Here is a 27389-nt window from a genome sequence, read left to right as displayed (position 1 = left end):
CCAGATTGCTCTCTGGACAGAGGAGAGGGTGCCTGAATCGGCCGTGGCCCATGACCATACTGATGTATATTTTGCTTATCACCATAGATCCTTCCTCTGGCGAAGGACGGCTATGCAGTCGAAGGCCCACATTGGAGCACCGGATTGAGCCCCCCGAGGTCCGGATGGGGAGCGGAAGGAGGAGGAACATGAAAAACGAAATCAATACTGCGAGGGATGCTATCACCCACTGATACAAGGGAACGGATCTGATGAGAGTTTACCAGGGCCAGCCGGACTGGGACTGAACGAGGACGTGATCTAGCCAGATTCTCGGAATTTGGCCGGATTCTCTGACTGTGGCTGGCCCGGGGTCTTTCTGAAAAGCCATTGACTATGACACTGGGACCTGTTTCCTCTGCATATGCTGGATTTTGGGGATCCAGTCTGTTTGGACGCTCGCCTTCCTGGACCTGGAGGGAGGGGGAGGGAGCTGGAGCTTCCCACAGGGCAGGAAACCCTGACTGCCCTGGGGGACGGAGGGGAAGGAGGGGGGGGAGTGGGGGGAGTGGGAGGGTGTTGGGAGGGGGGGCGGAAATGGAAACTTTTATAATCTAATAAAATTTACTAAAAAAAAAAAAAAAAAAAAGAACAACAATACAGAGAGGTAAATCAGAGAAACATCACCTTTCATGATAGCCACAAATAGCATAAAGTATCTTGGGGTAACTCTAACCAAGGAAGTGAAAGATCTATTTGACAAGAACTTTAATGTTTTGAAGAAAAAAATTGAAAAGGATACCAGAAAATGGAAAAATCGTCTATGCTCTTGGATTGCAAGGCTCAACATAGTAAAAATGGCAATTTTACCAAAAGCAGTCTATAGATTCAATGTAATCCCCATCAAAATCCCATCAAAATTCTTCACAGACCTTGAGAAAACAATAATCAACTTTATATGGCAAAACAAAAAACCCAGGATAGCCAAAACAATCCTATACAATAACAGTACTTCTGGAAGCATTACCAGCCCTGACCTCAAACTCAATTACAGAGCCACAGTAATAAAAACTGCTTGGTATCGGCACAAAAACAGAGATGTTGACCAATGGAATCGAATCGAAGACCCAGATCTTAATCCACAAACCTATGAACATCTGATTTTCGACAAAGGAGCTAAAACTATACAATGGAAGAAAGAAATCATCTTTAACAAATGGTGCTGGCATAACTGGATGTCAACCTGTAGAAGAATGAAAATAGATCCTTATCTACGACCATACACAAAACTCAAGTCCAAATGAATTAAAGACCTCAACATTAATCTGACCACATTGAACCTGATAGAAGAGAAAGTGGGAAGTAGTCTACAAGAGATGGGCACAGGCGAGCACTTCCTATGTAGAACCCCAGTAGCACAGACAATAAGAGCAACAATGAATAAGTGGGACCTCCTGAAACTAAGCTTCTGTAAAGCAAAGGACACTGTCATTAAGACCAAAAGGCAACCTACTGATTGGATGAAGATCTTCACCACCCCTCATCAGACAAAGGTTTGATCTCCAAAATATACAAAGAACTCAAGAAACTAGACACTAAAATTCTAATTAACCCAATTAAAAAATGGGGTACTGAACTGAACAGAGAATTCTTAACAGAACTTCGAATGGCCAAAAGACACTTAAGGTCATGTTCAACCTCCTTAGCGATTGGGGAAATGCAAATCAAAACCACTTTGAGATACCATCTTACACCTCTCAGAATAGCTAAAGTCAAAAACATCAACGATAGCCTATGCTGGAGAGGATGTGGAGTGAGGGGAACACTCATCCATTGTTGGTGGGAATGCAAACTTGTGCAGCCACTGTAGAAATCAGTGTGGCGATTTCTCAGAAAACTGGGAGTCAACCTACCTCAGGACCCACCAATTGCACTCTTGGGAATATACCCAAGAGATGCCCTATCATACTACAAAAGCATATGTTCAACTATGCTCATAGCAGCACTATTTGTAATAGCCAGAACCTGGAAACAACCTAGATGCCCCTCAATAGAAGAATGGTTAAAGAAGGTGTGGAACATATACACATTAGAGTTTTACTCAGCAGTAAAAAACAATGACATCTTGAATTTTGTATGCAAATGGATGGAAATAGAAAATGCTTTACTGAGTGAGATATCCCAGACCCGAAAAGAGCAATATGGTATGTACTCAATCATAAGTGGATTCTAGCCATAATTTAAGGACTTCGAGCCTATAATTCGGGATTCTAGAGAAGCTAAATAAGGTGAACCTAAAGAAAATCATATAGTTATCCTCCTGAATATTGGAAGTAGACAAGATTGCCAGGCAAAACTTGGGTGTATGTGGGTGGGGGAGTGGGGGTGGATGTAAGGGGAGATGGGTAGAAAGAGGGGAGAAGGGGAAGATTGGGGAAAACTTGGGGGAATGGGATGGGTGGGATGGAGGAAGGGTGGATATGGGAGCAGGGAAGAAAATATCTTAATTAAGGGGGCTATTTTAGGGTTTGCAAGAGACTTATCTCTAGAGGGGTTCCCAGTTCCAAGGAGAGGTCCCCAGATTGTTCCTTGGGCAGCAGAGGAGAGGGTGTCTGAACTGGCCTTGTCCCATAGCCACGCTGATGAATATCTTGCATATCACCATAGAACCTTCATTTGGCGATGAATGGAGATAGAGACAGAGACCCACGTTGATGCACTGGACTTAGCTCCCTAGGTCCAAATGAAGAGCAGAAGGAGGGAGAACATGAAGGAAGTCAGGATCACGAGGGGTGTGTCCACCCACTGAGACAGTGGGACAGATCTAATGGGAGCTCACCAAGGCCAGCTGGACTGGGAGTGTTGGAGCATGTGATCAAAATGGACACTATGAACGTGGCTGGCAATGAAGGCTGACTTGAGACGCCAAGGATTATGACACTGGATTTTTATTCTACTGCATGGACTGACTTTGTGGGAGCTTGTTTGGATGCTCATCTTTATAGACCTGTATGGAGGGGGGAGGACCTTGGACTTCCCTCTGGTCAGGGAACCCTGACTGCTCTTAAGACTTAAGAGGGAGGGGAAGGTGAGGAGGGGGAGGGAAAAAGGAGGCGGGGAGGAGGTGGAAAATTTTAATAAATAATAAATAAATAAATAAGAAAAGAAATATTAAAAAAGAGTATAGATGTAAATGGAAGAGAGAAGAAATAGAAGATAATGGGAACTCAGTTCAAATGACAAAGCCATGTACTACCTTCAGTGTAAAAGAAGTCTCAAGATTCCATTGCATGCCCAGCAGTAGGCTGAATATATCATTGAGAACTAGCGTTATCGCAGAGTCCCTAAGATTTCAGAAATAGCCACTAACAACTAGGATATGCAGTCATCTCTCCATATCTTTTTTTCTTTTTAAAAATTGTTTTTATTGAGCTATATGTTTTTTCTGCTCTCTCCCATGATCCCCATGCTCCCAATTTACTCAGGAGATCTTGTCTTTTTCTACTTCCTGTATAGATTAGATCAATGTAAGTCTCTCTTAGGGTCCTCTTTGCTGTCTAGGTTCTCTAGGATTGTGAATTGTAGGCTGATTTTACTTTGCTTTATGTCTAAAAGCCACTTATGAGTGAGTACATATTATATTTGTCTTACCTCACTCAATATGATGTTTTCTAAATCCATCCATTTGCCCGCAAATTTCAAGATGTCATTATTTTTGTCTGCTGTGTAGTACTCCATTGTGTAAATCTACCACATTTTCCTTATCCATTCTGTGGTCGAGGGGCATTTAGATTGTTTACAGGTTCTGGCTATGACAAATAATCCTGCTATGAACATAATTGAGCACATGTGCTTGTGATACAATTGAGCATCCTTTGGGTATATGCCCAAAAGTGGTATCACTAGGTCTTGAGAAAGGTTGTTTTCTAATTTTCTGAGAAATCCATCTCTCCATATCTTAAGGGATTATTTTCCAGTCTGCCACTATTCCTAAAAAGACACCAACATGTGCAGATGTTTAAGTCCTTTGTATGAAAAGGCACAGCACTTGCATATACCCTATCTTAAGTCTTCCATCGTCTAGCAATTGTTTCTAGCTTACGTCTAATGCCTCATACAATGTAGAGGCTATGTAAATTGTTGTTAATCAGGCTTTTCCAGAAAATAATGATGAGGAAAAAGCAGTACATGTTCAGTTCATAGACAGATTGGATCTTAACTGAAGTTGATAGAACCACAGATATGGAACCCATTAATTCAAATACCCGATTGTCATTAAAAGATCCTAAATCCAAGCTGTTCTCTAGTTTCTTCAGAAAATGAGTGGTGGGAAATCATTGTAGGGGTGTGTGTGTGTGTGTGTGTGTGTGTGTGTGTGTGTGTATGTTTGTGCACATGTGTATTGATAACCAGTATGCTTGAGTGTTTGGTTAAGAATAGTGCCCTTCTAGTTGCATTTTTGTATAACAAAGCAAGTAGTGTTAATTTATCAAGATCTAATTAAGTCTATAAACTGTACTGTTTATGACCTGAAGTGGTTGGTACTCTTTGAGAATCTCTGGGCAGATTCTTATAGTGAAAGAAACCAACCTTTGGAAATACATCTTACTGCATAATATATAATAGTGATGAACTTGTGTTTGCACTTCATCCTGGACCTTCTGCCACCCCCTCAGGACCTTTCAAAAATCTCATCCCCTCGCAGTATTAGAATTAATGGGAAGATTTATTCACCATGAAGTGCCAAGTAGAGCAATGGAGGAGATGTTTTCATGAATTTTCTTTTGATTATAAAGTCAAGAAAAAGGGCAAATTCCAATTACCAGCACTGAACCCTGCAAAGGAATCATGTCAAGCTGTTCCCAAGTTCATGTGGTGTCAGAATCTGTGGTAAACAACACTATTTATGGAATCAGTCTCATACAAGTTAACTGATCCAATATGCGAAGAAGATGGTTACGACACAAGTAAGGCATTAATAAAGGGTGAGACAGGAAGATATTTGAGTGACCGGCCAAGTACCTGGCTAGCTGAGATTCTTCTAAGTAGCAAATGATAATTTAAACCAAAGAAAATTTGATGTTACTAAAGATAGCATCAAGAATTAACGATGTCCCAGAAGAGTATGAAAGGAGTTAGCTTGTTCTATACTGTATTATGCATTTAGAAGGCTGTTGAATTGTGTGCATATGTGTGTCACATAGAACATGCTCAGTCAATCTTAAGTCAAGTATGGAAGTTTCTCAGGATGGATTCATCTAAATCCCAACATCTGGATTAAATAGCTGGGACTCAGCTGTGCAGAATTGATCTTTATTTGTTAATAGTTCAAAGTTTTTTTAACTCAATGAGGCAACATGATTTAAATAAGAATGACTTTATTATCGTAAGAAAACACATGCAGAGATTATGTGTAAACATGTGGATTGTGTCAACATAGATAAATGCAGATCAAATTTCATACCCAAAACTTAATGATAAAGTTATTAACAGCAATTCTCCTACAGATACAGAGAGGAGAGAGAAAGCCTGGGGCGCGTGGGAGGGGAATGTTGCAATTCCTTCTTAGCGGAACTGGAAAAAGCCACAATGGCTGTCTGACTTGGACTCTCTGGGTTGTTTTCTACAATTTCTGGACTCAGGAGCCATGTTCCAGGAGTTCCAGCTGCCAGTGAGTTTAAAGTCCACTGTCTGAGATTGCTTCAGTTTCCATCTGAGTGTATTTCATCCAACAAGTGCCTAGACTGTTTGCTTCTTCTCTGTGCCCTCTGTGGCTACTGATCTACAAGAAGACATGTTTGAGTCTACAGCCTTGGTAAAACTTCTGAGCATCTGTCTATCTCTAGGCCACCAACTGCTTCACGAATGAGAAAGGCTGACACTAGGGAAAAGAGAGAAGTGAGTTTGACATTTCCAGAGCCAAGGACTCTATAAAACTCACTGAACTGCCATTATTATACAAAATGCACAATCTGGCATGCTCTTACATATGTTTCCAAAACATTGTTCCTCTTTAAAACCCTACTAGCCAAAACACAGAATACCAAAACGGACAACACTAGTTCTAGAATATATTGTACAAGGAAATCTTTAGGATTTTCCAAGCAAGTGAGCACTGATGATTGAAGTAGCATTTATTCGTGCGTGTGCCTTAGTTATTATATTTGAGGGTATGATAAATGATTCAACAGAAATAGAGGAAATGATGAATAAAAATATTGGATAAAATAAATCACCTTCAATTGTTGAACAATGGTGTTGCTTGGTTTTGGAAAATGTCCAAAATGATTATAATGCATTTCTCAGTAAATTATTCATTTTTCTTTCTGAAGGTTCGCCAGTGCCAGTAGGTATAGATGTCCAGGTTGAAAGCATCGACAGCATTTCAGAGGTCAACATGGTGAGTTTTCCCATAGGATATTGAGCTTTTTCTGACAAAAAGAAAGATGATCATTTTAAGGTCAATGGTTTTGGGTTTTGAATAAGCCACTTCGGGCACTTATGTTAGTAGTCCTTCCTACTTGGCCTCATAGTGGAGTTGTGTTTCTTCCTCCCCTCCATTCCCTTCTTTCTCCCTCTGACTACACTCTCATTCTCTCCTCCCATTTCTGTCTCGTGATTTCTCATTTATGGCTTCCTGCAGCATATTGTGGTAAATCTGCTGTCTGTCACAGGTTGAAAACAAGTGTGTTAGAAGACAGCCATACAGTTTGCAAACTATGAAATCTCAGCCCCAAGACCTTGGTCATAAAATGATAAACTTCTATGCCAAGCTTTATTATTTCCAGATGTTTCTGTTGATATTAATTCTGCTTGTCTCTAAGTAACCATTATCAGAAGACAGGGCATTTCAAGATTCATGATCAGTATATTTAATTTAGAAAATTTCGTTTATCCCGTGGTATGTTATAGAAATACATAAGAGTTTGATGTTTTATCTTCCAGTGTAATACTTACATTTTCACAGAACATTTTTAAATTTTTTTTACTTATTATGTATACAATATTCTGTATGTGTGTATGCCTGAAGGCCAGAAGAGGGCACCAGACCTCATTACAGATGGTTGTGAGCCACCATGTGGTTGCTGGGAATTGAACTCAGGACCTTTGGAAGAGCAAACAATGCTCTTAACCACTGAGCCATCTCTCCAGCCCCTTCACAGAACATTTTTATTTTAAAAATCACTATTTTATTTGTAGTCATATATAAAAAATAGATAATATAACTATTTTATATGCATATGTATATTAGAAAGAAAAAAGAAAAGAAAAACTAACTTGTTGGATACAAATAAATTCAAAACTTATGTCTACATGTTACAGCTCATATACCAAGAAGATTTTTTTTTAAATATCTACTTTCAAATTTCATGCTTCCAGTAAAATGTTACTATCCATTCACCTGGAACTATATGCTGTGAACTCTAATATAAAGACCCTACAGATTCTGAAAAATAAATAGAAAATATCTAAAAACTACTTTTTAAAAATTTCATGAGAATACACATTCAAAAACTTCCAAACAAGAGAAATGAAGTATCAGGATTAACGGAATGTCTATTAAATAATAAAGCAGGTATTTTCACAAAGATGTGAAATCTTAAAAAGAAAATACGTAATAGCGATCTTTTATTCTCAGTACTTCTTTTAGCGTTTCCCAGTCCTCTCCCTCACTTCACTTGCTTTTTCTACATTTTTCTCTTCTTTAACTTAGTTTCATCATTTTTAGCCACTTTTATGTTTAAATGGCCTTGACCTTACTTTTTCCATTTCATTTTCCCTGTTTTTAATGTATAAGGACTCTCTTTGTCTGGGTAACTTTCCAAGTAGTCTTTCATTTAAATGATTTTCAGCACTGAGGGTATTTTACTATAACGAGAATTAGGGCTGGGCCCAGCTTCTGTACTTACATACTTGGTTTTCAGATGGATTTGTTTTACCTCCTTATTTTATGTTAATTTTATCTAGTCTGAGTTTTGATGAACCCTTTACTTTATCTTTGCGTGCCAAATCCAGTGCCTTTCTAAGGCACATTTTCAGTGGTCCTTTCCTGGTTTTCCCTAATGGCTCCCGGCATCTGTAGGGACCAGAAGAAGCCCTGAATGAGGGAAATCCCAAGTAACTATTCTGTTGATAGAAACCCAGAGCCTCAAGCCCAAGGAGTGATGGCAAAGGTCCATGAGTGAAATATTGACAGTATGTGCAGAAAAAAAAGTCCAACAAACTTTACCCCTCCCCTGACAATTATAGCCTGAAGACTGCTCCCCTACAGAGACAGTTTCTACAGAGATTAGCTAAACCTGTCCCCTTGATCCAGTTGTATATTATAAACCCCTGCTTGCTTGTCCATCTGTATGTAATAACCAGCTTCCTTGCTCAGCTATGTACAACAACCCTGCTGTCCACTCAAGTCTATATAATAAACAAATTGAAGGTCCTTTATGCACAGGCTTCTCCAGCAGAAAGCCCAGACCACAGAATCCCAGATTTCTGCTTGACCATGTGGGTCTTTGTCTTTTCTTCAATCCCAGGAAGCACCAGTCAGGTTTGTCCCTGGAACCCTGCTAGATGAGTAGCAATCCCCACCCCCACTTTTGTTGTCTCTTCTGCCCTTTTTACATGGGTTTCCTTTATTCTGATTATGTGTACATGTAAATAACAAATACTCATAGCAGGTACCCAGCACCAAGTAACATTAAGAGTATGGATCTTTTGGGTGTACTTTGCTTCTTAGTGCCCCCTGAATTGATTTGACTATGAAAGGCTCCAGATGGATCTTGTGCCCTCCTGTTGGCCTTAGATTCCAGGTGCTGCTTTGATGTGGGATTCCCCTCTGTATGCTGCAAATCCATTGGCTAATAAAGAAACTGACTTGGCCTGATAGGGTAGAACAGAGCTTGGTGGGGAAAACTCAACTGAATGCTGGGAGAAAGAAAGGCAGAGTCAGGAAGAAGCCATGTAGGCCAGCTGGAGACAGACGCCAGAACTTTACCTAGTAAGCCACAGCCATGTGGTGATACACAGATTGCTCAAAATGGGTTAAATTAATATGTAAGAATTAGCCAATAAGAAGCTAGAGCTAATTGGCCAAGCAGTGATTTAATTAATACAGTTTCTGTGTGGTTATTTCGGTTCTGGGTGGCCATGACGAACAAGCAGCCTCCTACTACACTGCTTCTCTCTAGATTTAGTCTCCCTGTTCTATGAAGTTACCCAGATGGTCCTTAGCATTATTTGAGATTGTGACTGTTATCCTGGTAGTAATCATCCTTCCTTTTCTACATTAAACATCGTAGCCTGGACTTTTGTGCTGGGCTGTTAAAAGTGTTATAATTAAAATATCAAAGTTGTGCGATTTATGAGGTAGGCACATATAAAAGACACAGTACTCCCATCAAAACATGGCTATCTCCCCACACTTTTCTATAAAAGTACTCAACTTTCTTCTTGTTTTTTTGAAAAATACACAGCACATTAATGATGGAAAAACATACACCTGCAGTCACTCTTCTGTGTAATACCATACTGGGACTTTCTGTATAATATCACACTGGAACTTCCTATATAATACCACATTGGGACTTCCTGTATAATACCACACTGGAACTTCCTGTATAATACCACACAAGGTCTTCCTGTATAATATTACGTGAAGTCTTCTTGACCTGCTGTAACTTAGCTCCTGTTTGTCTACCTTTTCCCACCTCCCTATTCCTCTCAGGCTCTAGTAACCAACATTCTACTCACAACCAAAATGAGATCAACTATTTGAAAGTCCACATATGGATCTTCCACATGTGTGATATTTTCCTTCAATAAAATCAAGGGCTACTTCCTCCATTAACAAGTGAAAATTGAAGTATTTGCATTCTAAATTTTGTTTTCAGCTGAAGAAAATTGTCAATATCTACAAGGGATTCTACATTCATGAATCCTTATAATTCATTCTCTTTATTTGAAGCTTTCACATGTATGTGCTAATTAAATTTTCAAAAGTTGCTTATAGATATTTAAAAATAAAACTTTTGATATATAATCTGTATTATGTATCCTTATTTTTGTGGAAATAACTTTGAATTTAGATTTTACATATGACTATTTATGAAAATACCACAATTAAGGATAAAGTATGAGAGAGAAAGGAAGAAAGGAAGCAAAGTTAGACTATCTTTTTAAAAAATATTTATTTATTTATTATGTATACAATATTCTGTCTACATGCATGCCTGAAGAGGGCACCATACCTCATTCCAGATGGTTGTGAGCCACTGGGAATTGAACTCAAAACTTTTGGAAGAGCAGACAATGCTCTTAACGGCTGAACCATCTCTCCAGCCCCTAGACTCTCTTTTTGGAGACAGGGTTTCTCTGTTAGCTTTGGAACCTGTCGACCAGGCTGGCGTCATACTCACAGAGATATGATGCCTCTGCCTCCCGAGTGCTGAGATTAAATGTGTGCACCACCACCACCTGCCTGTGAGACTCTCTTAAGAGAACTAAAGAATATAAATTGTGAGTCATGAAACTCTTTCAGTTGCTTATTTAATCATATATCTTTTATAGTTATTCTTCCTCCTAACTGAATAAAAACTTCAGGAGGTGTGAAAATTCCATATGCATCTAACAAAAATTCCAGGTGCATCTAAATAAAATCTTCTGTGTCCCAATCTGATATTAAAATTTTCTTCGCCGATATCTATTTAGTTCACAAAGGCCTTAAGTTAAACATTCTTCGTTTTCCCAGCACTTGCCCAAACGATAGTGGCAAAGACCTTCCCTAAAACAATGGCTTCAATATCCACACTTCCTGACCCAAAGGCAGCTCTTATTAATACTTTTTGTTGTCTATTGGAATTCTAAAATGGGATTTAAATTATATAAGTCATTCATAGTGATCTAGCCTATACTTAACATCTGCCTCTTGTCTACAAACCCCCAAACTATGTATTGTCTTTCTCCCCTAAATTAGGTTTACTTTGCTGCTCAGTATCAGATAAACATAATCTGGTTTCATCATGGCCAACTAGAAAATACTTTATAAATATGAGTGACCTCCACCTATTGCACCTTGCTTTGTGTGAAAGGTTAGCCTTTTTTAATGTTCTGTACATTATTATCCAATCCATTCAACCTCACTATGAGCACCCTTTCAACTCTGTCTTACTCTCTACTCAGCAAACTTCAGTTTGGTGCTCAAGATAGTGTTGGGTAATGCCTCAAAGGCAGGCACCAGTATAAGCAATCTGACTTCATAAGTTCAGTGTTTGAAAAATGACTTCCAGATCACACTGAGCATATCATTCCAAGTATATGCCTCTTAAGCCAATCCCCCCAGGAACCCACACAATTCCCTGGGAAATAGTGTCATGTTGTTGAAGAAATGGTTCTGTTTACTGACCTTCACTCTAAGCCACAGTCACCCATACTTAAGGGTCATAGTTAATTCACAGCAATCATTCAGTGGACATTTTTGGAACCTAAGAAAAACAATGTAGCTGGATGAACGATTGGTAACTTATTTGCAATCAACTGAGACTTATCTTCTGCTTGTACAATGTATGCCAAAGTTACTTTATACACATCAGTGCAAGAAAATGTGCATTTGGGTTGTGAAAGATAAGTAAATAATTGTGAAAAGTGAAACATAATCAAGAAAAGTAAAGCACGTTATTAATATCCAGACCCAATGACACAGATGATAAGAGTTTCTTTTCAACCAACCAGAATATTAACTGTGACATCTGAATGCTAAATTCAGATTTAGCTAAATAAATTCTTAAATCTTTGTCTGGTTTTTTTTTCTGTAACGTTAGTATAGGATTTTATTCCTCATCCTTATATTCTTACAGCTGCCATGCATGATACCAGTTCAGCCCCTTGAGCTGTGCAGTACTGGATGCTAACTTAGATTTCTATGGCTCGTTGCCATACTCTTACAGCTGGTCTACATAATGCCAGTTCAGATCCCCGAGCCACGCTGAATTGGGAGTGCTGACAATTTGCTTCTCGGGAGTGTGCATCTCAACAAGCTTCAGAGGAGATTTTTGTGCAAGCCAGCGTTTCACAGTAACCTTTCTATCATCAAATATATTACTATCTATAGCCTTGAACTTCCAGCTACTGGCTTTCCACTAATAAACACTGTCTGTGTTTGCGTTCTGGTGGGACTACATTGCATTCAATTTGGGAGATCTGTTTTTTAAAAATAACACAAAGCAATGAACATTAAAAAACAAATTTAAAAGGGAATACTTATACAGATTTTTCTTAAATATGCTATAGTCCCGGCACCCAGGATGACAAAGCAACAGGATCGTGAGTTTAAATCTAGACTGTAAATTTTCTGTTTAAAAAAGAAGTAGGAAGTGGAAGAGAAAGAAAGGAAGAAGAGAGGGAAGGAGGAATGGTACGGGAAGACGTCAGAGATGGGAGTGGAGGAGGGGTGTGAGAAAAAGTAAGAGACTCGCTTCATCTTACATCTCTCTGAGATTTCAGCGCAAACGATAACTTACAACTATGAACACTGTGGCTCTCAGGGAGTTCATAAGATTGAAGTGGTAATGAAAGCACTGGTTCTCACTGGCCCCTTTCTCTGTGCCCAGGACTTTACGATGACATTTTATCTCAGGCACTATTGGAAGGATGAGAGACTCGCCTTTGCTAGCACTACAAACAAAAGCATGACCTTTGATCACAGACTGATTCAAAAGATTTGGGTCCCTGATATCTTCTTTGTCCACTCTAAAAGATCCTTCATCCACGACACAACCGTGGAGAACATCATGCTGCGCGTACACCCAGATGGAAATGTTCTCTTCAGTCTCAGGTATGAGGGCTCCTACGGCCTTTGGCATCTTTCCACCACGGCCGTCTAACCAGACCTGCTGAGTCTCATGTCAGATTGGACACACCCAGATTATGCAATTTTCCCTGCTTCTGTTATCCAAAACTTTACGGAATTTCTTTCTATTCTGTATATTCCCCCTCTGGTGACATATTGTTTAGACAGATTAAAGTGGAGCTGAATTCTGGAAATACTTAAAAATCTGACACACAATTGTTTAGGTATATGAGCCTATTTCCATTAACAAATTCCTTCCTATACCTATACTCCACCAACTAATTTAGAATCTTAAATTGTCAAAACACTTTGTTCAGTTAGCTCCTTCATTTGTAATATGAATGCATAATCACAATACAAGTTAACATAAATTTTCTCACTTGTTTTTCCTTGTTAGTTTTAGTTAAAACATGTGTTCAAGCACTGTGCTATTATAGGCATTTCATCTTTAATCACCCATACTTTATTTTAGCTAAATAAGTTTCTATGTATGTGCAGCAGTTTATAATAGAAATTCTAGAAAGAAAAAAAAACATGTACGTCCAAGCTACTCAGCTTTTTTAACACTCTGAAAATCTGAAACAGGGTATATGATATGTTTAAAAACTGAGGTCTTTATTCTTTCAAACTTTGTGAGTTGTTCTGTATGAAGGGAAAGGATCTTTACAAATGTGCTAGGCTAATGATGTGCTAGTTTGCTTGTTTGTTTTTAGATGTATGGTTTCTCTGTGTAGCCTTGGCTGTTCTGGACGTCTGAGTGTCGAGGACTGTTCTCAACTCAGAGATCTGCCTGACTCTGCCTCCCAAGTACTGCTATTAAAAGTGTGTGTCACTACACCTAGCCCTAAATTAATGATCTCTATGTAGGAAAATGGTCCTGTATTTTCTGTCTTGACTTTACATGCAGCATAAGAATCTATATAAAAGAAAAAGGAGAGGAAATCTGATACACACAAAAGACGAGTTGACAATGAGTTACCAAGCCAAGGACAGCTGGTGTCAACCAGTGTGAGTGGATTTTCCCCTGGAAAGTGTTACAAGAGTAACTCTGGATCAGAGTGTCTAATCAGACCTTTGGGCTACAGAACTCTGAAATAATACATTTATTATTATAATAAGCTGTTATAGCAACATTAAGAAATTATGTTTGCTCATTACAAGTATCATTCACAGAGTGGCTAACATCAGTCATTTTTAAAGAGCTATAAGCGCAATTAATGAACAGTATGGTTTTTTCTATTTTATCTAAATGTGCCTTGGTGTTTTGTCTGACTTTATGTCTACGTGAGAGCATTAGATTTGTTAGCTGCCATATGGGTGCCAGCTGGGAGTTGAACCCTGGTCCTCTGGGAAAGCAATCAGTGCTCTTAACTACTGAGCCATCTCTCCAGCACTCCCAGTACTGTTTTCTATAGGACTCATAAATACTACTGTCAAAAGTCCTTAAGAATTGAAAAAACAGAATCCGACAAAAGAATCAGCTGTTTTAAAGTTGCTTTGGTGAGAAAATGAACTGTAATAGATTAACTCTGGGGATCCTGTTTACTTTGCACTTTCTAATGTCTGTTTGGCCCTTGCCGTACATGGTGAAATCACCTTTAATCTCTTGGGCTATCTTGTCTATGAAGAACGTTTCTGTTCATCTGAAGTCCATAAGCCATACCTGGGAGTATATGCTCATGGTGGTTATGGTGGGTTCCTTGTACCACAGTATCATTCTCACGTCTGGAGAGATTGAAACTAAGGTCACTCATCCAGCTGGTAAATTCTGAGTTAACATTTTCCTCACCAAGGCCTGTGTGAGCTTTCCTAGTCCCTAGTGCACTGTGCATGATGCCATGTGTATCACTACTGGCAGAAGGAGGTCACACTTTCCAGGAAGGACAACTGGAAACTTGTGATTTCTCCTAGACTTGGTGTTCTTGCCTTTTCTGGTTACTGTTTTAATCCTCCTTGTTTTAAAGTGCAGTATATGTCATTCAGGTGTACCCATGAGCATTATAGCTTTACTGATTCTTAGAGTCTTTCTGCAGAAGCTTAACCCTGGAGGTGGTCTTAGAGGTTCCTGTACTCAAGAGGAACCAAAATTGTTGTAAGCACAGCTCTTTGGTCCAACAAAAAAATCAGTCCAAGCACAGATCTAGATCTCCTGGTACCTGGAACCAGGTTGAGTTCTGAGACCATCTAGCCAAAATCCTCTTCAGTCATTCATTTCTTCATGTATACTAGGGAGCAAATGGTGTAAAGACCTCAGAAAATAATTCCTTTAATGTACTAGGAACATACCAGACTAAGTATGCGTTTTGCACAGAAAGAAATCCACACACTTCTGTTATTGATGTTCTGTTCTGACTATTGACAATAAAATTCAGATCACAGAAGATAAAATAGTTCTGCTCTTCTGATTAACTCAGGGGCACCACTGGCAGGAGCATCTGCTGTCTTTGTTTTTGCAGACTAGCTCCGGGGCCTTTTATGAACCTCTAATCTGCTGTTGTGGCTACCGCCGCTCTCACTCTGAGGCAAGATCACAGGACGGCAGCCTCTGCCTGGAGCCAGGAAAATCCAGGAGAATATAAAATGTTATGGAAAAAAATAAGCCTCATCAATATGCAAGTCTTTGCCTTAATAGATTGTGAATTATGTATTATGCACATGGATCTATCACTAAACACGCTCCTGGCTTTGCCTTAGTACCACAAGGAAAATTTCCTAGTGCTTTGTAAAGGAAACCTTTACCTATAAATTTGTGTTTTCACCACCTCAACTCTTTTTAACTGGAGGCTACTCAATTTTGCATCTTCTAGACAGCAGAATGTGTTTAAATCCACTGAAAGCATCTGACTTTGAAGTGTTTTTCTGAAAAAAAAAAATAGTCATCAGAGCCAGAAAATGCAGAAGGAGCTAAGCACGAAATGGTGAGATCAGGACAAGTGTAAGAATTCACTCATCAATCTCTGTCTTGAGCAATTTCTACCCCTATGCGCTTGCTTCCTTATTATTTGGACAGAACATAGTCAGGCCTGTTTCTCATTATCCCTGAAAGGCACCCAAAGCAAGCAAACACTAAGAAGCATCATTTCTGCATGCTAGTTGGGCCATATGGGTAAATGATCACAATTCTCTTCCTTATTCCGTTTCCAGGATAACGGTTTCGGCCATGTGCCTTATGGACTTCAGCAGGTTTCCTCTGGACACTCAGAACTGCTCTCTCGAACTAGAAAGCTGTAAGCATTTCACACGCCTGCATTATCATCAGAACACACCACACACATCACCGGAAATAAGAATGTGCTTAGCAATCATTTAAGCATCATGTCACCTTTTTCCATTTTATCATATTTTCCAGTTAGATTGTATTACTTTTCAGTGTTACACCACCTCTATTTTTCTAATGATAAAAATGACAGATTGTCTTTCAAATGAGGAGATTCATGGGCAAATGCTTTGGTCATTAAATAGTCTGTGATTTTCACAATAGCAATAAAAAGGCAGCTTTCCACCATTAGCACTGACCCTCTACACGTGGAAGATCCGGGGATCCTATAGCTAGACAAGTACCGATCCTCTACTAAATGTGGATGAGCTTCCTAGAGCAACCCAGCTTCGGGCACAGACTCCATTAAGAGGCATCTGGTTTAGCTCCATGCCAATAACTGTTACCCAACATTTACTTTTGATAAGGCAGCTTAAAAGATGATCAGTTTTTCATCATATGACTGAAACTCTGACGCTCAACGGATGCTGTCTACACATCTGCTCCTTTGTACACGTCTATTACAAACATTTTATGACACAATAAAAAAATTCGTAAGGCTCATTTGAGAATTTCATCTAAGAGAATTCCATTAAAGAAACTTAAAGGCATGGACTCAGCCCCTGCGAGTTAGTGCATTGGCCTTACCCTGAGTGAGAACTTAATTTATATAAGAATGCATGCAGACAGGCACACTGGAGTACAGTAAACATCACAAAGAAAGAAATGCTTCTGACCTGACAGTCTCTGGATTTTAGAGATGGTTGTGGGGTTGGTGTTTGTTTGTCTTTGTTTCCTTTTTTAACTGTGGGTTTGTTCAGTCCCTTAGAAAGTGTCCTTCAATACATAGCACATGGACACCTCTGAACCAGGAACTGGGGATTCAGAACTGTTGAAAACAGACCTCACCTAACTGCTAAGACATGAACTGTCTGTGTTATTTTAGATGCCTACAATGAAGAGGACCTAATGTTGTACTGGAAACACGGCAACAAATCCTTAAACACTGAAGAGCACATTTCCCTTTCTCAGTTCTTCATTGAGGAGTTCAGCGCATCTAGTGGATTGGCTTTCTATAGCAGCACAGGTACAGCCTTCTATGTGCAGACAAATCTGTTGCAACTACGATCCCTCCAACCCCCACGCAAACCTTTCCAAGAAGACTCCTTGATTCTGCGCTTGGTCCCTCCACTCTATGCTTAGTAGAACTTAAAGTATGGTCTTTGCAACATGGAAATCGCAACTTAAAACCCTTTCCAGATCAAAAACCCTTTGGTGTTTTTCCATCGCACTTAGAACCAAGGGCAAGCTTCTCAACATGATCTCGATCCTGCATGCTGCTCTGACTCACACCAAACCCTGTTCCTATATCATAGTGTCCTCCCCCTCCCCTTCACTTGCTCCCAGAGACTTTCATCTCATTTCTTCTATGTGATTTTGCCCCTGCCCCACTATCTCATGACCAATTACCTGCCTTAGTCGTAACTTTGCAAATTATCTTCTCAAATGGTGATATCCTAGTTAGTCCTTCAAAGCTAGGCCTCTTTCCTCACGATTTCCTGTCTTCCCAGCACATACTCCCAACTGAAGTAGATGCTTCATTGCCTATTGTCTCGGTCTATCTTTGGAAAGAGGTCAGAAACTATCTGCCTTGCTAAGCAGTTCATCCCAGATTCTAGAATATGCCTAGCATATGGTAGCTGCTCAAAATATAAAAATCACCTGACACACCGAGTTAACAAGATGCACTGATGTCCTAAAAGCAAAATCTGTTTAGAATCAGTACAGTATATACGTATATACTCTTCACCATGACTGGCAGGTTTCTGATTGGTAGCATTGATCCCAGGAGTTTTTAAAACTGATCTGGCTGTTAACTAAAATTAAGAGCAGCCTCTTTCTGACCTCCTCCACAATACCCCACCCCCATAGCCATTATCCATCATCTTGCTAGTGACAAGTACTCTGCGTCTTTTAGCTGGAGGAAGTATCGTTTGTGGTTCAAAAGAGCAGTGTTCAGGCTACAAGGCGTGCTTCACAAGCTGCCCTGGCTAGAATCCTTCTCACCTGCACAGCCTTGGAGCTTGAGGAGCAGATTCTGAGTTATCAGTCATCGTCGTTGGCCCCCACAATCATCTATCTAAAAGTCTGTGTCTTAAGAAAACAGCCAAAATTTAAATCTCAAAGAAGCTAATTGCATCCCCAGGACCAATGTGTCTTTAGCTATTTAGATCAGGAAGAAATGTCTGTTTCACCATGTTGGCTTGCACTCTTTGTCATTCAATGAGCGCTGTTATTAATTTTAGTCTTGTTTGTTGCGTTTTCTGATATGCAAGTAACATACATTTGTGTTTCTTGATTACTGATATATCCCTGGAATATAGAAGATTCTTGCAATCAAATTGTTGAATAAATGAATACATGGTGAATAATTCAAAAAGAATTTCAAAAGTCTAAGAGTCCTTGGAATACTAGGAACACCTCATGAAGACAAGCTGCTGTGATTCAGTTTTCTGCTTTTCTTGCTCCTTTTTCAAATGTGGTATCAGGAAGTTAATGTTCTTAGTTCTCAGTTCAATTAAATCAGCATTTAAATAAATATATATATATGGTGAAAAATGATATAACTGAGTTTTAATTTTTCTATATTATTTCTGTGATAAAATAACTTTGACACATAATAAATTACATCTATAATCTGTCTTTTAATGTTATCATAATGTGATATATGGGAAACACCAAAATCTAAGGGTAGTATCCTTGTACCAATCAATACATTGTGTCTATAATGACAGCAATATCATTTCCTACAATTTTGAAGCTTAGCATCCATGTAAATATTTAGTAGAAATTTAACTATTCCTCTTACAGTAGAGGGTGAGTCTTCCAGTTCCTAACTCTCCCTCTAAGACTTCCCATTCACGCTGATGTCTGTGCTGTCACCAAGGCAGGATCAACACTAGGTAATTTTTATCCTCTTCTCTTCATGTTTTAGAGTCTGGCAAAATTCAGACAAAACATCGCTGAAAATCTGTTCACAAAGATGCTTTTATGTATTTTTTAAACGAACTATGAAGCCTTAACATTTCAGTTTAATTACACTTTCAAGAAATAGAACGTTAGTTTCTGTGAAAAAGACGGACTAAGATAGCATTCGTTTCAAATGCTTTGTATAGCATGATGTGAGCTTGCTCTAATTTTAAAAGTGACTAATAGAAGAGTCGTTAACAAAAACCCATATCTGTTATTGAAGAAATGATTTATACACATGTGGGTATGTTTTATGTGCCAGTCTGTTTTAAAATTCAGAGAAGTGGGTAGAGATTGAGGAAAGTTTCAATTTTATTTCTATACTTTGCAGTTCTGATTCTGTTAAAACATGCACATTTTAATGACAAGGAATAAAGTGGGTTCTAAGAGTAGAAAAATGCAAGAGCACAGCATTTTGAAAGCTGTGCTCTTATATCAAATTAATAGTTGCATCCAGATCTATCTAATTCCTAAGCTTCAGAAAAACGGCCTTAGAAATTGATTTTAGTTCGTGAGTAAGTAACTGCTCTGCCCCATGTTATCCACCAGTTTAAAATGTGGGGCCCTGCTGTTTAAATATTTTAGCTTCATGAAAATGATTGTAAATATTTTCCTTATTCCCATCATCACAATTGCCAACTATAACCGCCATCCTAAAATAGCTATACAAGAAAATAGGCTCCCATTGTCAAAACTGGAGTTGGAGGGAGCTGTAGATAGAAACATACTTTCCGCTTGTAGCTGGACCACAGAATCTTCCTTTTCTATTACGATGCTTTCATCACTCCCATTGCTTCTGCACAAACCCACAACCACTCAGTGGCATCAACAAAGAGGAGAGGGTTTCTCTGTCCCTCGTCCATTTCAGTGCTCTTCTAACTCACATGTCTTGAGTTCACCAAGGAAAGACTCCTACCTCCATGGAATACATTGGAAAATTATTTATTGAAACTAAAGTCCAGGGGCAACTGCCTGACTTCAAACTCTACTCCATCGCTTACCACCAGGACAACCTCGGAAGCGTTGCTTTATCCAGCCTTCAATTTCCTTAGCTTTAATATGGTGTTTCCCAATGTCTCTATCTCATGGGATTCTGTAGCTAAACTGATACATTTAATAATTATATGGGCAGTGTTTGAGCAGTTAGAAACTCTCATCATCACCACTTCCATCAGCATCTTCATTGTGGTGCTTTTAATACAACCCAGGGTCTCAGTGTCAGAAAGTGATTAAAGGTGACAATTTATAGGTATAGAAGAAGCCTTTTACTGCGGATGGCACCTCAATTACTGCCAGTGCTTTTCTCACGTCTTTGGTTCTGCTTCTTTCTACTGATGGAGGCAATGGGAGACCTAAGACTATACACACGCCTAAAGTTCAGTTCATGCTGTAAAATGTATGATGCTGTACACATCAAAGTATGAAGAGTTTATGACTCACATTATGAGCTTCCTAGAAAGAACAATTCAGGTTGCCAAACAAGTCTGAAAATAGCACAGAAAGGAGCGATTGGCTTGGGGTTAAATTTATGGTGGCTTGGGTAGAGTTAAGGTCAAGGATGTTCCCTTTATTAGAGCAGACACTGATGGCTTGAATTTTTCACAGGTACCAAAAGAGGTTTTGTTTCATTTTTTTGTATTGCAGAGCTTAGTATCATCATTATTTGTTTTTGTTCTTTAGTTTGTTATCTATAAGGTAGAAAGGGACCCAGAAATGGGGCCTGGGAACTCTTGGTTCTTTAATACTAAAGACGAAATCAGACCCTTTTATACTACCTGGAGTGATGATCCAACAAGGCGGCATGACCTGTTGTAACAGGTAAAGGAGCCCTGCTGGCCTACTGTCTACCCACAGTGCCATCCTGGTCTTCCCTCCCTGATCCACAGGGTGGAGCAGCATTCTTCCTTCCTGGTTAATCCCTTGCACCAGCCTCACCAACCAAGTCCCAGAAAATAATTATCTAGAAAAATGTAAAAAAAAAAAAAAAAAAAAAACAAGCAGTGCAGTTTAATGATATATACTTACCTCGTATTTCTGAGGCTCTGGGTTTAATCCTTAATGTTGCTAAATAATAATAATGACTATTCATTAAAAGAATAGTCACCTAAATTTATTTGAAAAACTAAATAATGAACATAAAACTATCTACAATCATCTTTCTGTATCTGTTGCTCTCACATCCATGGACTCAGCCAATTGTGAGTTGAAAATATTTGTAAACCGACTCGTACTGAGCATAAGCACAGCTGTGTATTATCACAGCTCCCTAAACAACGCGATATAACAGATATTTATGCTGCATTTACATTATGTTAGGCACTACAAATAAAAGAGATTACTTCAAATATACAAATAGATATAAATGCAAATAATTCTACAGGATTTTAAATTAGCATACTTCTATGCTAATTTACTTCTATATACATCAGTGCCCAAGAGTCCCTGGAACCAATCCCTTTACACGTCTGTAGGAGTAACTATATTGGAATTCTATCTTTATTTATAAAACACTTTTGTAATTATTCTTTATTTTAATCTTCCAACAGTTATATGAACTGTAGAGCTTGGTATATTATTATTCAGCCCTACAGGCATAATCAAAACTTTCAGTTTCACACACAGCAAACTTAGTGACCAATACAAAACAATGCTTTTTACCAAGCTTTTAGCTAAAATCAAATGCAAGTACAAGTCCATGAGTGGGAACAGAAGGCAATGTATATGTTAACCTAAAATGCTTTGCATGATGTAGCCTTTATTTCCACTGCTAATGAAATTAATAATCTTGCAGTATATATGTTCCAAGGCATGTGTGTCAACTAACAGTGAGAATTTTAGTGTCTAAGCAGATGAGAAGTATCATAAGCAGCTCACTGAAAGTCAGAGACTGGATCTAGAGCCTCCCAACTCACTGCTGTTGTTCTACTGCTCAATGTTAGGCCAAAGACCCTGTGTCTCCCATCAGGTTTACCATTTGTATATCCTAAGAAATCACTACTAAAAGTAGTAGAAGAATTCTCTATCTTTACATTGCCTGTGATCCTGATTTAAAACTTAACCTATATAGTCTCTGGGTTTTGAATAATTTCTTTTAAAAAATTTGACATATAGAAGTTAGTCTATATGTCATTCATAAAGCATATTTTGGTGCTTACTCATTTCACTGTTTACAACCTTATTTCAGTAAATATGAAGATCAATACATGGTTATTATTAAGCACTAAAAGGTACGAGTAAGGGGCTAGAGAGATGGCTCAACAGTTAAGATTACAGGCTGCTCTTCCAGAGGATCCAGGTTCAATTCCCACCATCCACATGGCAGCTCATAACTATCTGTATCTCCAGTTCTGGGGGATCTAGTATCCTCTTCTGGCCTACATAGGCATCAGTTATGCACATAGAGTACATACATACATCAAACCTGAAGATTTGTAAAGTAAAACATACATACACACACACACACAAATAAAATAATAAAATAATTAAGCATGAATGGAAAATGAAAAACATAATTCTTGAGCATAGTCTTGTAGTGGCATTTCTATGCATTTTAATAAATAAAGACTGCCTAAAGATCTGAGAGTAAAACAGTCCCATTGGTCAGCCTTACAGACCAGGTTATAATAACACACACCTTTAATCCCAGTAGCCACACTAGTTGCTACAGCAATCAGGTCCTGCATGCCTTTAAACCCAGTGGTGCACGCCTTTAATCCAGTCCTAGAGAGGAATATAAAATGGGGGGAGACAGCTCTCAGACACAGTCTCATTCTGAGATTCCAGGAGGCAGGATCACCATTTCAGACTGAGGTAGAGATAAGAGCCAGTGGCTGACTGCTTTGCTTTTCAGATCTTCAGGTTGAACCCCAATTTCTCTCTCTGAGTTTTTATTAATCGTGCTCATAATTTGGGACATGATGAATAATCCTCAGTGATGTCCTGCAGATGGCTAGAAAATGTGGCTGTAAACACCTTTATATACTTTGGTTTCTATTTTCACAGAAATCTCCTTTATATACTCTGGTTTCTCTTAAGGTCATATAAATCTTCTACCTTTTGAAATGTCCTTACAGCAAATGTGTGTGTGTGTGTGTGTGTGTGTGTGTGTGTGTGTGTGTGAGAGAGAGAGAGAGAGAGAGAGGAATTCTGTACAGTTTGCTATGGATATGGCAACAATTGTATTTGAAGTCAGATTAAATAATATCACCAACATGAGTTTACATTAAACCAAGAATATGCAAAGAAATATCACCACTGGTAATCTGTTTACAGATTGAACCCTTTGTGTACTAGATCCCAAACAAAGGCCCAGTTATCTACTTAAAACCTATTCTTGCAGGCAGACTGTTCTTCATTTGTGACAGCTGATAAATGATTATTAACGATGCAGTCATCAATTAGCACTGAAGCCTTTCCTTCTTATAGAAACCCTGCGAACAACATAAGTGTATAAAAGGGTCTTCAAAGACCACACACAAATGTAATTACCGTTCACCCCTCCCCCCAAGCTTGGCTATAGAAGGTAAACATATTTTTGTAGGGAATAATTAATCCAGTTGTTATTCAGGCTATCTAACAATGTTAGAATGGAAGCCCAGGTGCCAGCCGGTGCTGAGGAAACTGAGATGGGTATGTCAGATTCTATGAAGGCTGAGAGCTTGCCCTCTGAAAAACATGGAGTGTAGCTAAGCACGCTGTCTCCTGAAAGCCTGCCTAATGGTAACTGTTTCTCTCTCCTAGGGTGGTACTATAGGCTTTTCATCAACTTTGTGCTGCGGAGGCATATTTTCTTCTTTGTACTGCAGACCTATTTCCCAGCCATGCTGATGGTGATGCTGTCGTGGGTTTCATTCTGGATTGACCGGAGAGCTGTTCCTGCGAGAGTGTCCCTGGGTAAATAAAGTTTCCCATTTGTTTTAAAATTCTAATGCAGAAGGAAGGGCAAGGGGGTACAGAAAGCCGATGGTGCAGGGAAAAGTAAAAGGAGTGGTAGAGTAGTCAGGAATGGGCTTGTGTGTGTTCAGGTGAAAGTGTTTATCTTTAGCTGGCTTCAAGGACAAATTGTAATTGGGCTCTTCGGCAACTGAGTGTTTGAGGACGGAGGTGCTGCTGACTGATCCGCAGCTGAACGATGAATAGTAATAAAACAGGGTGGGGTTATGATGCAAAATGCAAGCTCACTTAAAAGAAATTCCTATGCCGCTAAAGAACCACCACTCTTCCCCCACCCCCGTACCTTACCCAAGTTTATTTGGCTTTGCAAGACAACCCTTTTACAGCATAGAAAGAAGAACCCTTAAAGTAATTCACATTGGACTGTTGCTGCCTTCATAAATCTCAGGACAGGGCGTGCTTAATGTGGGAACATGGGTGCCCATGAGAAATTAGAATTTAACTCAAAGGTCAGAATGAGATTCAACAACAGTCTAATTTCAGAGGAAACACAGTTCCTGCCTCATTGAGTCACCACACGAGGATGATTAGCTAATCCATCTAGCATGTTAGATGCCACTGCCACACACCTTGATTTATGGAAACCATTTCAGAACCACTTGGTGGTCATTGAGTCCTAAGTGGGATGTGCTAAGTCAAGCACTTGGAAAACACGTTAATAAAAATCCAGGAGTTAATGCCACTTGCCTTCTTGTCTGGTTTAGGAAAATTTCCGGTTTCCCCTAATTTTGTGCATTTTTTTAACCTGTAAAATTCTATCCTGAGAGATTTTAAAGGCTTCACAATCATTGGAACTATAATAAAATTCATCCTAATCCTCTTAGAAATTAATGTTCACAAATTTTATTCATACTTCAAAAGATCATTTGAAGACACAAATTATTAACATTAATAATTTGTTCACCTTCCCCCCATAAAACCACAGTCTGTAAGCATTTCAGATTTGAATATCTTCAAGGCAAAATATTATCTAAATAAGTAATTAAATTATTTGGACAGTGGCTTCATATCAGGACATCTGTGTCCTGACCCCAGTACAGCAGGGGCAAACATAGACCAAACGAGGGTCTGAGGGCATATTCCAGCCCGCAAGAGTGACTGGGAAAGGTATTCATCAGTCTAAATGTATATTCCCGTGCCTTCTAATCATATCTCTCAGGCTGACTGCTCTGTACTTATATGGTGATAATGGCAACTCTAAAAGCTAGGAGGCTGAAGGGAAGTATGAAGGCAGAAATTCTACGTCAAGCCTCTCTGAACTTCCATCTGTCTCCGGATTTATTCCTGAGAGGCAGAAAAATTTTGTGATTTTATGTAAATGAGCAAGCAAATCAGAGCAACCCCTCCCCCACTTTTACTGCAACAAATAATCACTTTCTCATAACATGGCTGTGTCCCCTGGCTTTTGCTTCCTACTACCTTCAAGTCCTGCCTTTGTTTTTTTCCCTTTCTCAATGCAGTGTTGCTCGGTTCCTGGAAGGCATGGTGTGGTATTTCAAAACATGGCTAGAATTATGTGTGTATTGATCACATTAGGTAATTAACATTTCCACCTCCTTCTCATTAGTTTCTGTTTGGTGCCTTTGAACGGCTAGTTAGTCATAAACTATATTGTCTATGTAAGCCCTATGCACGCTAGAGAACACTAGACCTCACTCTGCTTGTGTCTGAACACTCACTACTTGTATCTCTCTATCTCCTCATCCCCTCACCCTTTCTACCCCCTTATAATAATATTGCATAATTAGTAATATATTCTGGTAACTTTTTAAAAGTCTTCTAAATTGAGGAAATATGTTATACTTGTCTCTCTGTACTGGCTTACTTTGTTTAACACAGTATCCTCCAGTTCCGCTCACCTGCTACAAACAATGGATTTCCACTTTTATGACTTAATAGTATTTCATTCTGTATATGGAATTTTTTTATCCATGTATCCTTTTATTTCTGTTAACATTTGTTAATTGTAAAAGCTAATGGGCTTCACTGTGACATTTTTATTGTGTATATAATATATTTTGATTTTTGATTATCTTTAATCCCCTATTACTATATCCTACTCATGCTCCCACTGCTTCCCTTCCTCTGACTCCAAAGTCTCCTTCTACTTTTATTGACTATCTCTATTGTAGTCATTTTTCTTTTAATTGGTATTTTTACATGTACACACACATAGATACATAAATGAAACCTATTTAGGACATCAAGTGTTGCTCATATGTTTTTAGGACTGACACTTGATACTAGATAGTCACTTAGGGAACTCATCTCCGTGGAGGACCATTGACTGCCTGCAGGTTTTCCCCTGGGGGTAAGGCCTTATGAGATTTCCCCCATCCATGTTGTCAAGTGAACTGGTGTCGTTACTGTTTCAGTAGCCATATTGTTCAGGTTTTGTGGGCACAGATTTCCTATCTTATACAGAAAACACCATCGTCCAACAAATATCTAGTTCTCTGACTCTTAGAATTTTTCTGTCCTCATTTCCAAGATGGTTCCTGTGCCTTAGGGGTAAGGGTTATATTTTAGATGTATCAGCTAAGATTGGTCAGTTGACCAGTTGTGGTTACTGTAATGACTTCCATTGCCTGCAGAAAGAATCTTCAACCAGTATAATCCCTACCTAACTTCTAATACTTATCCTTATACCTACGGATAAATGGAGCTCTCATCCATATGTCTGTTGATAAGCAAGCACACAGGCTAAGCATTGTAGGTCTTAGCTGTTTTGAACAATGCAGCAGTTAACACAGGTGTGCAGTTATCTCACTGATATGCTGACACTATTTTTTTTCTGACATATATCAAGAAGAGGGTAGCTAGATCATATATATGGTAAATGTGTATTAGTCTTTTGAGGACCTTCCATACCATTCTTCATAAACTTGGTGTGTGTGTGTGTCTTTGTTGCCCATTTTAATTGGGGTAAGATGATCACTAATTATAGCTGAACTTGCATTTCTAGTGTGTACAAAGAACTTGAAAATTTTTGCAACTTGCTGGAAAATTAAATTTCTCCTTTTGGGTTGTGTTGGGGTTGTTTGAGACAATTTTCCTGTGTAACCCTGGCTGTCCTGGAACTCACTCTGTGGACTAGACTGGCTTTAAAACTCAGAGATCCATCTGCCTCTTCTTCCCAAGTGCAGGGATCAGAGCCGTGCACCACTAATAGCCGGCAATGAATTTTTGAGAAGTATGTACTCATATTTCTTTCTCATTGGATTACTTATTTTATTGTTAGGTATTTAATATATACTGTACACTTTAGATATAATTTCTTTGTCAAGCTAATGGGCTAGTTAGCAAAAATATTTTCCCATTATGTAGGTT

General features: G+C 38.9%; 1 protein-coding gene across 1 annotated transcript in view; it reads left to right on the top strand.

Annotated features, from left to right (window-relative positions):
* The window catches only part of Gabrr3 (gamma-aminobutyric acid type A receptor subunit rho3), a 71807-nt gene that overhangs the window by 27466 nt on the left and 16952 nt on the right, over positions 1–27389 (top strand). Inside the window, exons 3-7 of the mRNA XM_048422893.3 lie at positions 6312–6379; positions 12582–12805; positions 15965–16047; positions 17023–17163; positions 23847–23999. Of these exons, the coding sequence (XP_048278850.1) occupies positions 6312–6379; positions 12582–12805; positions 15965–16047; positions 17023–17163; positions 23847–23999 (669 nt within the window). The remainder of the gene's footprint in view (positions 1–6311; positions 6380–12581; positions 12806–15964; positions 16048–17022; positions 17164–23846; positions 24000–27389) is intronic.

The sequence above is a fragment of the Myodes glareolus genome, chromosome 2, assembly GCF_982192425.1.
Source record: "Myodes glareolus chromosome 2, mMyoGla1.1, whole genome shotgun sequence".
NCBI classification, from domain to species: domain Eukaryota; kingdom Metazoa; phylum Chordata; class Mammalia; order Rodentia; family Cricetidae; genus Myodes; species Myodes glareolus.
The sequence above is the reverse complement of the archived record's forward strand: the minus strand, read 5'-3'. Positions and strand labels throughout refer to the sequence as shown.